Source organism: Phycodurus eques, chromosome 9, assembly GCF_024500275.1.
Source record: "Phycodurus eques isolate BA_2022a chromosome 9, UOR_Pequ_1.1, whole genome shotgun sequence".
NCBI classification, from domain to species: Eukaryota; Metazoa; Chordata; class Actinopteri; order Syngnathiformes; family Syngnathidae; genus Phycodurus; species Phycodurus eques.
Window position 1 is genome coordinate 1,429,981 of NC_084533.1, and position 17,825 is coordinate 1,447,805.

The 17,825-nt window shown below is 40.6% G+C and overlaps 1 protein-coding gene and 1 non-coding gene across 4 annotated transcripts in view; both read left to right on the forward strand.

Moving 5' to 3' along the window:
- Positions 1-17,737, forward strand: part of polr1a (RNA polymerase I subunit A) — a 44,486-nt gene extending 26,749 nt beyond the window's left edge. For 2 of the 3 annotated variants that reach the window (XM_061685200.1, XM_061685201.1), the window contains exons 25-37: positions 2,004-2,127; positions 2,226-2,326; positions 2,415-2,614; positions 4,067-4,234; positions 4,329-4,464; positions 4,612-4,772; positions 7,567-7,696; positions 10,233-10,337; positions 11,797-12,051; positions 13,999-14,199; positions 14,530-14,647; positions 14,734-14,898; positions 16,806-17,737. In XM_061685200.1, coding sequence (XP_061541184.1) covers positions 2,004-2,127; positions 2,226-2,326; positions 2,415-2,614; positions 4,067-4,234; positions 4,329-4,464; positions 4,612-4,772; positions 7,567-7,696; positions 10,233-10,337; positions 11,797-12,051; positions 13,999-14,199; positions 14,530-14,647; positions 14,734-14,898; positions 16,806-16,906 — 1,965 coding nt within the window. In that variant the 3' untranslated portion in view covers positions 16,907-17,737. Of the gene's footprint in view, positions 1-2,003; positions 2,128-2,225; positions 2,327-2,414; positions 2,615-4,066; positions 4,235-4,328; positions 4,465-4,611; positions 4,773-7,566; positions 7,697-10,232; positions 10,338-11,796; positions 12,052-13,998; positions 14,200-14,529; positions 14,648-14,733; positions 14,899-16,805 lie in introns of those variants that run through there. The other variant, XM_061685202.1, reaches the window with a different exon arrangement.
- On the forward strand, positions 36-172 carry LOC133408206 (small nucleolar RNA SNORA5). The gene has a single exon (XR_009769256.1). It is a non-coding gene; the product is annotated as a small nucleolar RNA SNORA5 (small nucleolar RNA).
- Positions 17,738-17,825: the final 88 nt, after the last annotated feature.

Consider the following 17,825-nt stretch of genomic DNA (forward strand, 5'->3'; position numbering starts at 1 on the left):
TGTCTGACAGCTCTTGATGAGTATATGGAAGAAATGGCAGCCTTGTCAAATTCAGTGCATCCTCCTCAGTGTGTGCCACTGGCCAAAATGGCTGCCACAGTGAAAGTGTAGTTGATGGGCCCCACTGTGCTGTAATATGGCCACTGGGGATAAATATGTACTACACACAGATTTTGTTGTAAAAATACACGTAATCAATTGTTGATGCCATTATTTCAGGTTTTGTAATACAACTCCAATTCCAATGAAGTTGGGACGTTGTGTTAAACATGAATAAAAACACTACACTACAAAACACTACAAAAACTATATATTTAATGTCCAAACTGATAAACTTGATTGTTTTAGCAAATAATCATGAACTTAGAATTATATGGCTGTAGCACGTCCCAAAAAAGCTGGGACAGGTGGCAAAAAAGACTGAGAAAGTTGAGGAATGCTCATCAAACACGTTTGGAACATGCCACAGGTGAACAGGCTCATTGGGAACAGGTGAGTGCCATGACTGGGTAGAAAAGGAGCTTCCCTGAATTGCTCAGTCATTCACAAGCAAAGATGGGACAAGGTTCACCTCTTTGTGAACAAGTATGTGAGAAAATAGTCGAACAGTTGAAGGACAGTGTTCCTCAACGTACAATTGCAATGAATTTAGGGATTTCATCAGCTACGGTCCATAATATCATCAAAAGGTTCAGAGAATCTGGAAAAATCACTACATGTAAGTGGCGAGGCCAAAAACCAACATTGAATGCCCGTGACTTCCGATCCCTCAGGCGGCACTGCATTAAAAACTAGCATCAATGTGTAAAGGATATCACCATGTGGGCTCAGGAACACTTCAGAAAACCAATATCAGTAAATACAGTTCGGCGCTACATCCGTAAGTGCAACTACTATGCCAAGTAAAAGCCATTTATCAACAACACTCAGAAACGCTGCCGGCTTCTCTGGGCCCGAGCTCTTCCAAGATGGACCGACGCAAAGTGGAAAAGTGTTCTGTGGTCCGACGAGTCCACATTTTAAATTGTTTTCAGAAATTGTGGACGTCGTGTCCTCCGGGCCAAAGAGGAAAAGAACCATCCGGACTGTTATGGACGCAAAGTTCAAAAGCCAGCATCTGTGATGGTATGGGGCTGTGTTAGTGCCAATGGCATGGGTAACTTACACATCTGTGAAGGCACCATTAATGCTGAAAGGTACATACAGGTTTTGGACAAACATATGCTGCCATCCAAGCAACGTCTTTTTCATGGACGCCCCTGCTTATTTCAGCAAGACAATGCCAAACCACATTCTGCACGTGTTACAACAGCGTGGCTTCGTAGTAAAAGCTTGAGGGTACTAGACTGGCCTCCCTGCAGCCCAGACCTGTCTCCCATTGAAAATGCGTGGCGCATTATGAAGCGTAAAATACGACAACGGAGACCCCGGACTGTTGAACGGCTGAAGCTGTACATCAAGCAAGAATGGGAAAGAATTCCACCTCCAAAGCTTCAACAATTAGTGTCCTCCGTTCCCAAATGTTTATTGAATGTTGTTAAAAGAAAAGGTGATGTGATGTGATGTCAACATGACCCTGTCCCAGCTTTTTGGGAACGTGTTGCAGCCATACAATTCTAAGTTAATGATCATTTGCTAAAAACAATAGTTTTATCAGTTTGAACATTAAATATCTTGTATTTGTAGTGTATTCAATTAAATCTCAATTGAACATGATTTGCAAATCATTGTATACTGTTTTTATTTGTTTAACACAACGTCCCAACTTTGTTGGAATTATTTTTTTTTTTAACCATGTGTTTAACCAAATGCGGGTGCTTGATGTAAATTAGCATCCCATTTGCTAAGTATGAAGATAAAACCTGGAAGTTGTCTTATTCTCATGAACATGAAGCCACAGTCGTGGTGTAAATTCTTCCAACTGTTGAAAAAACACACGGATGAAGGCGTTTACTGGGAACTTTTGTATAATTGAAAGAATAAACAGTTTGCTGTTGCTGAAGGTAATCAAGAAGTCCCAGGGGTTGGATGAGGTGTTGACACGATTGGACACTCAAGGTGCAAGTCGGCATTTTTCCGCCATACAACGCTGGAAAGCAAAGAGAGAGTTGACTTCCCCTCGCAGAGGTAATGACAAATGTCCGCATTTGAAATGTTACTTGTTAGGGGTTTTATCACCACCACTACTGACCACGGTCATCATATTTTATTGTAATCTGTTAAAGGAGCATTCCTATTGTTTTCCCAAAAGAAGATGGCCAGGCTTAAGCAGACCGAACAAGGAGCAATACAAAATGTGTGCGGCAGAGATATGGCTGTGCTTAAGGTATTTCTGTCATATTTTTTGTTGCCACCTTAATTAAATGTAATCCTCTTTCCAGATATTTTCATGAGCACTTTTAATCTTTCTCCAGCTGGTGGAACAGTGGCGTGCTCTTGATGAAGCTGGACGATCAAAATACAAAAGAAAGTCCTCCCGCTGCCCTGAGCCCAGCCTGGGCGTGTTCAGGCCTGACGTAAGCTTTGGATCCGTTTCTGAAAGCTTTCGTGACCTCACAGAGAAATACTTGCAGAATCGAGACCCAATGAGTCAACACAACTTGGATACAGACAGGTACACACCAGCTTGATGGCTGCAACACATTCCAAAAGGGGGGGGGGAATCCAAGTTACCTGGCCCTATGTGGAAAAAGTAATGGCCCCCCTAAACCTAATAACTGCTCAGCAGTAACTGAAATCAAGCAAAACTGGCAATAAGGCTTTCACATCTCTGTGGAGATATTTTTGGCCCACCCTTTCTTGCAGAATTGTTAGAAATAACCAAAAATGGAGGGTTTTCGAGCATGGAGGGCCCTTTTAAGGCCATGCCACTGCACTACAATTGGATTAAAGTCCGGACTTCGTCTAGACCACTTCAAAACCTTCACTTTTTTTTGTTTTTTAATGCCAATCAGAAGTTGGCTTGCTGGTGTGTTTTGGATCGTAATCCTGCTGCAGAACCCAAGTGTGCTTTAGCTTGAGGTCACAAACTGATGGTTGAACATTCTCCTTCAGGATTTCCTGTGAAAGAGCAGAATTCATGGTTTCATCAATCACAGCAGGTGGTCCAGGTCCTGAAGGGGAAAAAAAAAGCACCCCAAGACCATCACAATACCACCACCATGTTTGAGTGTTGGTCTGATGTTCTTTTTCTGAAATGCTGTGCTACATTTGCGCCAGATGTAACGAGACACACAAGGTTCACCACTGTTCCATGTTTTCTCCATGTCAGGATAAAGGCTCTCCCTGTGAATCGCTGGAATCCTAAAGCTTTAGAAATGGCTTATGTAACCAGTTCCAGACCGTTAGATGTCAATTACGTACTTTATTTCTCGACTGTTCTGGAATTTCTTTGGATCGTGCCATTTTGTTGCAGCTTTTTTAGATATTTTGTCGGGGCATATTATTCTGTTTAAGTGATTTCTTGCTCGAACAGGTCTGGAGCTCATCAGGCTTGGGTGTGATCAGTGAAAATTAACCAAAAACCTTTATTAGCCACAATTAATGACCCAACTAGGGTGGTAATTGCATTTTTACACAGGTCCAGGTAACTTTGAATCATTTTTATTTCCTTAAATGAAATCACCATTGGGGGGGGGACAGTATTTTAAGTTCACTTGGGTTGTATTTGTCTATTTGTTTGATGATCTTAAACATTAAAGTGGGTAAAACTATGCCAAAATAAAAGGCGGCGGCCAATACTTTTTCACAGCACTCTAAATATCTGGCACACAGAATTGAGGGTGTTATTTTTGCAATCATTCAACCTTTTTAAATCCTTTTTTGCACATTTCTGTTCTTTGAAAATGTAGTTTGAAGCAAAAATTATTTTTATTAGAAAAAATAACCTTTTTTTTATTATGGTTTTTGTATTTAATGTACATACAGGTATTGGGTCGATTGCCTTTTCATTCATAAAAATTTTTTAACGCTACTTTTCACAGCTTGGCCTTGGCAGAGCTCCACGCTCTCAGTGCCCTTGTTCAGAAAACACTCATTATTATCGTTAATTATGATTTGCCGCCAGACTTCGACAGTTGTTGCATTACAAGTGGCAGCGGTCACTGTGCGATCCAGGGGAAGCGGTGGGTCTGCTGGCAGCTCAGTCCATTGGTGAGCCCTCAACCCAAATGACCCTCAACACCTTCCACTTCGCTGGCAGGGGAGAGATGAATGTCACATTGGGAATACCTCGGTAATATCAATTTCAAGATGTTATCACCGTCAGTTGCAATCAATGCATGCGTTGTAAGAAAAGTTGGTCAGGGTCATCTTTTTCTTTGTCACAGACTTAGAGAGATACTAATGGTGGCCAGTGGCAAAATCAAGACGCCAATGATGAGTGTTCCAGTGCTGTACAGCAAGAAAGCCTTAAAGAAAGCTCAGAAGCTCCGTAGAAAACTTACCAAGGTCTGCTTGGCTGAGGTAAGAATGGATGCTCTTGTTTGCTTTGTGACCATCTGACATTCTTGTTTTACTTTGCATTCATTGGTTGTTTTGGTCTTCAATGTGTGTGCTCTATTTGCTGTCTTCTCATGTCTCCTTTATTTTGTCTACTGTGTGTGAGAGCAGGTACTGCACAAGGTCGATGTGGTTGAGGCGCTGCGCATTGAGGGTCACCGTCACTCAAAGATGCGGACATTTAAAATCACTTTTAGCTTTCTTCATCCTAACTGTTACGCTGAAGATACGCTGCTCTCACCCCAACAGATTCTCCACTACATGGAAACCAGGTTTACCATTAACATCCTTTCATCGAAGACATGAATAATTGCCCAAAAAAAATAAATCTTGTCAATTTGACACAGCACAGAGAACAGTATTTTAACAAGCCAGAAAAATTTGAATAATAAAAAAAAAAAAAAATCACAGTGTATAAAGTCAAGCTTCAAAATGGTGACGAATTGAGACATTCCTTCAGCCTCCAGACGTTCTGGGCATGTTGCTGAATGCTCTGAAAACGCCACCCCTGAAAACTTAACCTGTCAATCAAGTCCATGCTTTCCCTCTCAGCTCATAAGCCGGGAGAGGAGAATTCCAGCGATGCACACGTTCTCACGGGCCACACAGAGGCACTCTTTGGCGGCCAGGCATAAGTCCTGGCATAAGGAACGGCAACCTCCCCCCCCCCCCCTTTAAATTCAGCCACCGAAGGGTGCACCATATGCGGCCACAGCCCCTGGATGTTTTCCTCCCCCTCCTCCACCACGCCCTATGATGTCGGGGTCGGCAACAGTGAGGCTGACGGGCCTATCGCTGTTGCGCCGGACCTCGCTGGCGGACTGGCAAGGGGCATCCTCTTCGCCGCTGCCTCACTTCGCGCCACACATGGGGTCACAGCTTGGCAGATAAACTGTAGCTCACATCACACTTCAGGGAACATGTATTTTTTCAATTTCTAGACATACAACCCCAATTCCAATGAAGTTGGGATGTTGTGTTAAACATAAATAAAAACAGAATACAATGATTTGAAAAGCATGGTCGACCTATATTTAATTGAATACACTACAAAGACAAGATATTTAATGTTCAAACTGATAAACTTGATTGTTTTGAGCAAATAATCATTAATTTAGAATTTTATGGCTGCAACACATTCCAAAAAAGCTGGGACAGGGTCATGTTTACCACTGTGTTGCATCACTTTTTCTTTTAACAACATTCAATAAACATTTGGGAACTGAGGACATGCCCGCACTCTTCTATTACGAAGCCACGCTGTTGTAACGTGCAGAATGTGGTTTGGCATTGTCTTGCTGAAGTAAGCAGGGGCCTCCATGAGAAAGAAGTTGCTTGGATGGCAGCATATGTTTCTCCAAAACCTGTATGCGCCGGTCAGCATTAATGGTGCCTTCACAGATGTGTAAGTTACCCATGCCATTGGCACTAACACAGCCCCATACCATCACAGAGGCTAGCTTTTGAACTTTGCGTCTATAACAGTCCGGATGGTTGTTTTCCTCTTTGGCCCGGAGGACACGACGTTCACAATTTCCAAAAACAATTTGAAATGTGGACTCGTCAGACCACGGAACACTTTTCCACTTTGCATCAGTCCATCTTAGGTGAGCTCGGGTCCAGAGAAGCCGGCGGTGTTTCTGGGTGTTATTTGATAAATGGCTTTTACTTTGGATAGTAGTTGCACTTACGGATGTAGCGCCGAACTGTATTTACGGACATTGGTTTTCTGAAGTGTTCCTGAGCCCACGTGGTGATATCCTTTACAATTTGATGTCTGTTTTTGATGCAGTCCCGCCTGAGGGGTCGAAGGTCACGGGCATTCAATGTTGGTTTTCGGCCTTGCTGCTTACATGTAGTGATTTCTCCAGATTCTCTGAACCTTTTGATGATATTATGGACCGTAGATGATGAAATCCCTAAATTCCTTGCAATTGTACGTTGAGGAACATTGTCCTTAAACTGTTGGACTATTTTCTCACGCACTTGTTGACAAAGAGGTGAACCTCGCCCCATCTTTGCTTGTGAATGACTGAGCAATTCAGGGAAGCACCTTTTCTACCCAATCATGGCACCCAACTGTTCCCAATTAGCCTGTTCACCTGTGGGATGTTCCAAACAGGTGTTTGATAAGCATTCCTCAACTTTCTCAGTCTTTTTTGCTACCTGTCGCAGCTTTTTTGGAACGTGTTGCAGCCATAAAATTCTAAGTTAATGATTATTTGCTAAAAACAATCAAGTTGATCAGTTTGAACATTAAATATATTTTATTTGTAGTGTATTCAATTAAATATAGGTTGAACATGATTTGCAAATCATTGTATTCCGTTTTAACGCCCCAACCTTATTGGAATTAGGGTTGTAAATTAATGGCTAACTGCACTCTAGTGGTAGAACTGGGCCAAGCTATTATGAATAAGGAAATGGTAATTCTGCCGAATGGCCACTGCATGGAATAAGGGAGCTTGGTGTTTATATCGTGGGGGAGGGGTGACTAATGCCAGAAATGATATGCCCCAACCTGCTTTCGTTACAGGGCTAGTATTTAACCCCGCCCCAAAAATCTGGTCAACTGAGACGTAGTTTTAAGATCCATCTTAACAATTCAGTACTATATTGTTCTCAGTTTTCGCATCTTTTCAGCATTTACCTGGAAACATAATGTATTTTGAAAATAAAACAGTACCGTAATTTCTTGTCCATAATGCGCATTTTCCCCCCAAAAGTCGATAGTGCGCATTATACATAGGTATAGGGGAAAATGGGGAGGGGGGGGAAACTTTCACAATTTATAAAAGTATGCCGCCATCTAGAGGTTATGAAGAAGCTGTACATTTTCATTCCAATACCCCACCACGACCTAGAGGTTATGAAAAAGGTATAGACTACACTTTCATTTCAATATGACAGTGGTACGTATGATATATGCATATATGTACAGTTGTGCTCATAGGTTTACATACCCAGGCAGAAATTCAGTTTTTAAATAATTATACACAAGAAATTGTGGTACTTTCCTTGGTCTTTAAAACTTTCTAATCCTATTATTAATTACTCTTTCCTCAGATTTTTTGTACTGCTCCTTAAAGCCATTGAAAAACATAGCGCCAAGATGGCATCCATTGCTGTGGAGACCAGGAAGGCCACCGCCAGGGACATATCCAATGTTAATGAGGAATTGGCTGATGCAGCAGGGGTATAAATTGAAAATTATATTAACACAGTGGCTGAAACACGTCACCGCTTTTCTCACTGAATATCCTTCCAAAGGTGCTATTGACATGACATTTTCACCAGATGCTGGGAACAACCCAAGTAATCCATACATGCAAAGAAAGTAGAAGTAAGATCAGAAATTACGTTGGGTATAATAATGTGAAATGACACAGGGAAAAGTATTGAACACATGAAGAAAGGGAGGTCCAAAAAGGCATGGAAAGCCAAGACAAGACCTAAAATCTATCAATAATCAAACAGCAATGCAGCCCCTTGTCAGTGCAAATGAATATCAGATGGTTCAGTCCTAATGGTTGGCTGTGAAAAAGGTCTCATTGCCAAGGTGTGAGTCAAGACACATCTCATAATGGGTAAGAGCAGAGAGGTGTCTCGAGACCATCGCAAACTAATTCTTGGAAAACATAAGGATGGCATTGGTTCCAGGCACATATCTAAGCTTCTAGACGTTCCAGTGACCAATCATACCACCATAAATTTGCCCCGATCAGGTGCTCCTCACAGCACTTGTGACTGAAGAGTGGACAATTCAGCAGGATAATGATCCAAAACATACTGCAGAGGAAACTCTCAATTGGTTTCAAAGAAACAAAATAGATGCTAGAATGGCCCAGGCAATCACTTATAAATGGTAAATGGACTGCACTTACAGTATATGGCGCTTTATCTACACTATCACAGTGCCCGAGCCGCTTTACAAAGCCTCACATTCGCCCATTCACACACACACACACATTCATACACCAATGGGCGACTGCTGCCATGCAAGGCACTGCCAGGCCCACTGGGAGCAAATTAGGGTTCAGTGTCTTGCCCAAGGACACTTCGACATGCGGTCAGTCGGAGCCGGGATTCGAACAAGCTACCTTTCGATCGACGGACGAACCGCTTTACCGACTGGAGCCACAGCCGCCTAACTTGAATCCAATCGAAAATGTATGAAAAGAACTGAAACTCAAGGTCCATAAAAGAAGGAGCAGTCTTCATGATTTGAAGACTGCTTGTGTGTAGGAATATGCCAAAATCACACCAGAGCAATCCATGCGACTAGTTTCTCCATACAGGAGGTGTCCTGAAGCTGTCATTGCAAACAAAGGCTTTTGTACAAAGTATTAAATAAATACCAGTTTGCGTCTTCAATACTTTTTCCCTCTGTCATTTCACATTATTACTGTCGCGTATATTGGTCAAATACAAATTTTATTAATTTAGGAGAAAATAATAACCCGGCAGCGACGCTTACGTTACTTCCGGATTATCGTAATTTTATGTTTGTTAAAATCAAACTGTCTGAAAGGGCGCACCACATCACTTTTTATAAGTATAACATTTAGGGAAAATGACGAGAAACCATCAGTTATCCAAATCAGTCTCTTAATCGGAAGGTTGCTGCACTTCATGAAATTATAAGTTCTTGATGACAGAGGTTTACTTAAACTCAGAACACACGCACAAAACACAACCAAGAGTGGAATTTTCTGATTATATTGAATGACATCTAAAGGGAGCTAAAGGGAAACACACAAAGCGGTCTAACTAAAGAGAGAATAACACGACGACTGGTAAAAAGAAGGCAATTCGGCTTACGAAAAGGGGAATAGAACATCGTGTGTTGGACTAGAGTTGGAAACGTGAGCGTTTACTGTATACAAAGTTGAGATTTTTTGTCTACAAAATTTATCAACTGGGCTTAAAATCATAAAAAAAAAATTATTAAAACACTCCCAACTTTGTACTCTCACGCATAGAGTCATTGTTTAAACTGTGATCTTTGCTTATTGTTCAATACAACATTTTGTACTGTTTGATTTCAAATTACGAGGAATAGTTTTACATTTTTTAAAGAGAACCTGTGAAACTGACAATAGTGACGCAGACACCAAGGCATACATTTGGAATATTTCTACAGAGTTAGTAAGATATCAAAACGGACATTTTATCTTCCGTTAACAAACATCAAAGGCGAGTCCATGGGTTGGAGCTTGCAGTTCCTCTCAACGCCAGTGGGTGGCGCCTTACGTGCACTTTTGAGTATGAACCAAATAGTCTTCTTGGAGGGAGCGTCCCTCAACCTTTTGGTCGGGGAAGGAAGGAGTCTTTTGAAGCCAGGAATCAAGATTCGACGGGAAGCTGCAAATTAGGTTAAGGTCCACTTGACGTACACCAGGCATTCTCCTAGTGGCCGTCTCACAGCAGGGCAGTGTGGAGGAGAGGGGTTATCAAGTGGTTGGGCGTCCCTGTGGCACCTCCAATTGCGGGAGCATATCTGCTACATTACACACAACTTAATTTCTGATCTTATTTGTTCTACTTTCTTTGTATGGAAGGATGACTTGGGTTGTTCCCAACGTCTGGTAAATGTTTCATGTCAATAGCACGTTTGGAAATATATTTAGTGAGAAAAAGGGTGACGACGGTGACAGCCGCTGTATACGTTTAATAAATTATGTACTTCTTGGTTTTATCTGTTGTTTATGTTTGCATGTTTCTATTATCAGGGGGATGACGGGGAAGAAGATCAGAGAGAGATAGTTGATGACCAGGGGGATGAAGGTGATGCTGATGCGTCAGATGCCAAGAGAAGAGACAAGCAAGAAGAGGAAGTATGACGATTATTTATTAGGACTGGAAGATGTAGTCTCGTCTTTTTTAGAATAATGAAAAGTCACTTCAATTTAAATGCTCTAACTTGGGGGATTTTCTAAGTGTTCTGTCACATTCAGGTCAACAAATATTCCAACTGTCGTTCCCATCACAAAAAGCCTTATTTTAATCAAGAAATACTGGCCGTATCTAAAAGCAGCATTAATAATAACTGTGTGGAGGATGCCATTGTTAAGTTTACAGATTTCCTTGAATAACTATTCCAGAGCTTCTGTCTCTTTTGAAAGAGCCTGTTGATCCCTTGTAGTTTAATCAAAAAAAAGAAAAACTGAAATCACACAGCCATAGGTATTCAGACCCTTTGCTGTGACACGCATATATTTAACTCGGCTGCTGTCCATTTCTTCTGATCATCCTTGAGATGGTTCTACACCTTCACTGGAGACGAGCTGTGTTTGAATATACTGATTGGATTTGATGAGGAAAGCCCCACACCTGTCTAAATAAGACCTTACAGCTCACAGTGCATGTCAGAGCAAATGAGAATCATGAGGTCAAAGGAACTGCCTGAAGAGCTCAGAGACAGAATTGTGGCAAGGCACAGATCTGGCCAAGGTTACAAAAAAGTTCTGCTGCGCTTAAAGTTCCTAAGAGCACAGTGGCCTCCATAATCCTGAAATGGAAGACGTTTGGGACGACCAGAATCCTTCCTAGAGCTGGCGGTCTGGCCATACTGAGCAATCGGGGGAGAAGAGCATTGGTGAGAGAGGTCAAGAAGAATGTTCAGCCATCAGTTTGTGACCTCAAGCTCTGAAGCAAAACTTGGGTTCTGCAGCAGGATAACAATCCAAAACACACCAGCAAGTCAACTTCGGAATGGCTTAAAGAAACAAAATGAAGGTTTTGGAGTGACCTAGTCTCGTCCAAACTTGAATCCGATTGGAAAAACCAGCGGCATGACCTCAAAAAGGCCGTTCATGCTCGAAAACCCTCCATTTTTGACGAATTCAAACAATTCTGCAAGGAATTGTGGGCCAAAATATCTCCACAGAGATGTGAAAAACTAATTTCTTATAGAAAACGCTTGATTTCAATTGTTGCTGCTGAGGATGGCTCAACCAGTTATTAGGTTTAGCGGGCAATTACTTTTTCACACAGGGCCAGGTAACTGAATAGTTTTGGGTTTTTTTTTCCTCAACACATGAAATCGCAATTTAAAAACAGCATTTTAAGATCACTTCCGTTATATTTGTCTATTTACATTTGTTTGAATTGAATTTCTCGGTCACGTTATAGTTTTTTAACACAATTCACTATTACGTGCATCAGGAGGACTCTATAGTTCGCATTGGTATTTACAGTAATTTCAGTCGTAATAGTCAGGTTTAAGGAGACCATTTGCCACTCAACATTTACACTGGACCTGCAATCAGCTCTACCCTCTCTCTTCCTCTGTAGGTCGATTATGACAGCGAGGACGAAGGTGAGGATGAAGACAATGTGGCGGAGGAGGAGGAGGAGGGGAATGGGGAGATCGGTGTGGATGAATTCCATCCGGAGTCCTCGAGCGTGAGATTGCAGACGAAAAAGAGAGCAGCAAAAAGTAGGCGAGGAAAAGAGGCTACAGATCAGATGAGAGTGAACGCTGTTCTGAATTCCCACCCGGCAATAGAGGGTTACTGCTACGACGTCAAGCATGAACTCTGGTGTGAAGTAGGTTTTCATTATGTTCATGTGGTCTTGCTTTTGTTGTTAGCTGTCTTTTATGCACGCTTTGAACTTGTTCAGAGTCTCTTCCTTTCATATCTGGAGTGCTATGTAGTTAGCACAGGTATTCTTGGTTGTAATAGAAGTGCAAGTAAAACTAATTAACCCTCAGTGTTTGGAAGATTACTTTGGAAATGTAGTTGATTACAATTACAATTTACCATAATTTCTCGTGTATTATGCGCACTCATATATAATGCGCACCCCCAAAGTTGATTTAATTTAATTTAATTTTAATGGTATTCAAATTAAATGGTAAAGCATTTCAGAAAAGCATTATCATGGAACAAAATAGAACCATAAATAAATTGATAGTTGTTCAGTCATGAGTCATATTTTTTTTTTTTTTTAAAACAATATTTAAAAAATTCTACCAGGGCATGCAAACTTGTGAGTACAACTGTATATTTTATGCAGTCAAATGTAGCCCTGCCATAATGGAATGAAAGTGTAGGCGGTGGCATATTAGAATGAAAGTGTACAGCTTTTTCATAACCTCTAGATGGCGGTGGCATTTTGGAATGAAAGTGTACAGCTTTTTCATAACCTCTAGATGGCGGCATACATTTATAAAATGTGAAAGTTTTTTCCATTTTCCTGCCATACCATAGGTGTCAAACTCAAGGCCCGTGGTCCCACCAAATCATTTTATGTGGCCCGCGAAAGCAAATAATGGTCGTCAACTAATGTGATTTTTGCTAAAATCTGTACCCAAATTCCAAATTGTCACAATAATGTTGAGCGATTGCATTTTTCTGCTACAGTAACTGAAACAATACTTGAACAAACTATTCATCCTCGTCTTCTGATTTCTAAACTCTTTATCCCTCAATTTCTTGTGTAATGGTAATATGATTTGGTGATTAAACATTTATTTGGTTTCACTGTTCTGACCACCCTCTGAGGGAAAACATAACTACAATGCGGCCCGAGACAAAAACGAGTTTGACGCCCCTGCTCTATATGTATGTATGATGCGCACTATTGACTTTTGACCATTTTTTGGGGGGTGGGGAATGCGCATTATGTACGATAAATTACGGTACCCTGTTGGAAACGTATAAGTAGTGTTATTTTATTATGATATCAGTTACTTTCTCAGTCATATAACTAGTAACTACATTTGATTACATTTTGATTGCACAACAGGACCTTAGAATGCTTCCTCTAAAAAGTGGATTAAAACCATCGATCATTAGTTTGGAATTAACCATATATTTTGATCTTTACACTAATAATAAAATAATAACGACGCATGGTGAAACGTAACTGTATAATGAAAAATGTTTGCATTATGTGGACAGCATGTGGAAAACCACCTTGACCTAATTACAAAAGTGTTTTAGAAACACAATTACTATTTAGAAAGTATTTATTCATATGACAACCCAGATAAGTGAATGTTTTATTAAAAAATAATAATAATAAAGTCCACAATTATAACGATGAAACTGTTCAAAATTCAATGTTCTTGTTTATGGTGTATTGTTTGAAAGTGTAACTATGAGTCTGACCTTTTCAAAATCTCAGACAAAGTAATGGAGTGCACCACAAGGTGGCACGTCGAGGTCATACTTGGAAAAGTATGTCATGTTTGAGACTATGACTGATTGGCACATGATCAGAGAGACCCAATAACAAGTGTGGACTTTAGGAGGAGGATGTGATGTGAACTAATGACCTTTTGCGGCTGTTTTTCAAATGTAACTAAAATTCTAATCATGGACATTTCTGAAAGCAACTGTAATTACACATTTTCTCCCAGTAACGTAATCGATTACAATTACATTTTTGTAATGATGTAATCAAGTTACATGTAATGAGTTACTCTTCAACACTCTTCACCCATCATGTCATTCAACCTACACTATTCGGTATCGCCCTTGTTAACAGGTGAACCTGGCTTTGTCAGTGAGCAAAGTGCACTTTGACCTGACATCAGTTGTGACAACACTGGCCCAGGACGCCGTCGTCATGGAAACCAGCGGCCTGACTCGATGCCTTCTGAGTGAGACCACAACGAAGACTGGAGACAAAGAGATGGTTCTCAACACGGAGGGCATCAACATGCACGAAATGTTCAAGCACAGTGATGTATGTGGACAGGTTCCTCGTTTTGCAATCTTTGATTTAGATATATATATTATTAAACATGATTGTGTTGACCATCCATATAGGCAACCAGAGAAATCTGTGCAGCAGTCATCCTTAAGAGATTTGATAACATTCATAGATGCATGTTGCAATCAGTTTTGTTAAGACTTTTTTTAAGGATTGTTTTTTTAAAGTGACAGTAGACATATTTAAGTATTTTTCTGCTATTTAAAGTCTTTTGTTCTGATTGATCAGTTTGTTTGTTTTGTATTTATTGTCAACATACAATTAAAATTCCTAAAATCACATGGAGCTGTTATCCCCCTCCAGATCTTGGATGTCAACAGGCTCTATTCCAATGAGGTCCACGCCATGGCGAAAACGTACGGGATTGAAGTGGCTCTCAAAGTTATAGAGAGAGAAATTAAAGATGTCTTTGCAGTTTATGGTATACATACGTACACTTACAAAAAAAACCGCCAAACACCTAGAAGTTCACGACGACTCTTTCTCACTGCTGCTGTCTTGCTCTAGGTATCGAGGTGGACCCCAGACATCTGTCACTAGTAGCAGACTACATGTGCTTTGAGGGGGTGTACAACCCGCTGAACCGCCATTCCATCACATCCAACTCCTCCCCTCTGCAGCAGATGACTTTTGAGACCAGCTACAAATTCCTCAAACAGGCTACCATGCTGGGTGAGCATCTGATGATTAAAAAAAAAAAAAAAAAAGAACCGTCCAAAAGAAATCCAGTGTCCGGCATTACCGGGCCATTACTACGCTGTGTCTTGCCACGTAACGAAAATTTCATGAATGAATTCGATGAAATAAACACTATATTGTTTAAAGGAAAGCTGCTTGGGGGCACCACATTCTATTACGCCTCCCCGCACCCTTCCCACACCCTTGTAAGTCCCTAATCATCGCCTTCATGGTAGCGAATAGACATACACTTCTTACCATGCTTCTTACACTTAGCGTTTACGTGAGAGTAGTGGGAAGAAAAAGACTGAAAAGCATAATAACTGTTATCGTGTCATGAAGTCGCAAAACACTGAAATAAGGGATTGGGCGATAAGAGTACACTTGTCACATAGGTCTGGCTGGAACCGCGCTATACCATTAGAGTAACCAAGTTTGAACAACAAAAGGCAATTAATACGCGTCTGGAGATATAAATGTAAAATAATTGACGGCCTCACAAGACACCCTCGGAACCGGAAATGAATTAATACGTTACTGGAGACGTCATCTGAGAACAGGGTCGGGTTACAGGTACAGTATATTATTATTACGAATGACTATTTGGAATTAGACTTCACACCGATCTGATCGGCTTTGTCATAATTCGGCGATCCATTTAAATGACGTCATTTATAGTATCTGCAAAAGACATTTACTCCATGTCGCCATCATCTACCGATCCAAAAGGTAGTTGACTTTTAGCCGTGTCGTCACGTGTCTTGTGATGCAGTACTGTAACTATTTGACGGCCAATAAAAGTTTTATTTCAATTTTATTGGTGAAAAAACATTTGGCGGTGTGGGACGTTTTTGCAGTGCCTCAGACAGACAACACGTAATGCCCGGATCAAATTTGGTCTTTCACGATGGCACTATGTCAGACTACTGCAATCAAATCTTGTATTCCGATACCATCGCATCCCGTCTTTTACCATCGTTATCGTTTTTTTAAAACTAGCTGACGGGTGATCGCCCCCAAAAATCCTGATTGTGTAAAGCCTATTTCTAATATAACATAACCTTTATTAGTCCCACAATGTGAACATTTCCATCATTACTTAATTTACTAAAGATTATGACTATAGAGTAATGATTATGTTGTGCAATTAAGCAGTATGCAGAATTGTTATCTATTTACAAAATAAATATACTGCAATAACTGTCCTGCGGTAATATTCTTGCCAGAATTTAGAAAATATGGAAATTCAGACGAATTGCATTTCTCTCGGTTGGCGGCCCTGCAATCCGTACTCGGCACATACTAAGGATGATTTCGCTCGAGCAAACGTGCCCCGCATGATTGTAAATAAACTTGACACGGTTCAGTTGCAACGTGTTTCCAATGCAATAGGCAAATGAAGAAATCAGGTTTGACTACGAACGCCATCATGATGACACTGTGTGGCATGTCAGCGGTAAGAATGTTGTCAGGTGATTGCTCAAGATGTGTTCGTACAATGCCCTCTGCCAGACATATATGTTCGTAATTCTTCGTTTATGTCTATGCACTTCAGTTACACTTGATACACTCTTTTTCTCTGTGTATTTACGTCCTTGCAAACAATGGCAGAGCAGTATTTTGTGTTATGTTGTGGCACATTTTGGTTCACCTACAGTGTAAATTCAAACAAAATGCGATGTGAGTGTTGTTGGCAATGACTTGTTCCTCATGAGCCAATAAAAAGATTAAGTGTCGGGACTGAGCTAACTCAAAAGAATTTAGAATGCATCATTAGTTCAAATCTATACAATAAAAACAGCTTTGTACATTGTCATGTCTTAAACTGAGAAAAATCTCTACAATTGGAATATTTGACTGATACAAAAGTATTTTATGCTCTTGACGTTTTGGTCTTTCAGGCTCTCGTGATCAGCTCGAGTCTCCATCAGCCTGCCTGGTGGTGGGAAAGGTCGTCAAAGGAGGAACAGGACTTTTTGAACTCAAGCAACCTCTGCAATAGAGGCGACGCGGTTTTGTGCAATCATGTGTAAATATCAACATTTTGGAGAGTCGTGCTTTTCATTGGACGGTGACAAAGTAAACTTTTATTGACATTACATAGTCGATGACTGTTGATTGCCTTTGGGTGTAAAAAAAAAAAAAAAAAAATTATATTGACAGTCTGAATCACTAACCAGTCAGCTACCGTGCCTTGTCTTTTAACAATGAAAATATATATTTTTTTCTTCCGCTACTTTTTATGACACAGCAGAAATGGTGCTAACTGCCCTCTTAAACACATTCACTGCCATTGACGGCTTTTGTGAAATATCCCATGTTAACTGGGAAAGAACTTTTATATATCCATTATCCATTTATTCATTGAAGCGATTGAAGCAAAGAATGTTTCTGTAAGGCCCAAGTGCGTGTGTTGTTGGTTTCTGGGCACTTAAAATTTTAAATGGTGGCAGGTGTGTGTGGACTCCCACATATTAATTTTTTATTTTATTTGACGAGTTTGACCGTCTGGAATTAAGAGTGCAGTTAATGTCTGTTTGACCAATCGTAATTACATTCTGAATCGTAGTTCAAACTTTCATCCATCCATTTTCTGTGCCGCTTATCCTCACTGGGGTCATCTAAAAAGTGACGTATTTTGAACTGATTAAAAAAGATATTTTGAGCTGGAATTAGGACAGAATCAAATTGCAGATAAGATTAAAGCAGGGACGCAAATGAACTGAAAACACAATTGGCAAAAGTGACGTCATTTGTTCCATTGCGGATCTCTGCAATCGTCATTGTGGAGCGTAAGATGTCGTTACGTATATATTTTTTTGACTCGGCAAACGCATCCAGTCCAGCTGTCAAACCATTCCGAAGGCGTGTCATCATCTCGCGTGGTTTTGTGTGGTTTGCAATGGTTTCGCTCCACGCCC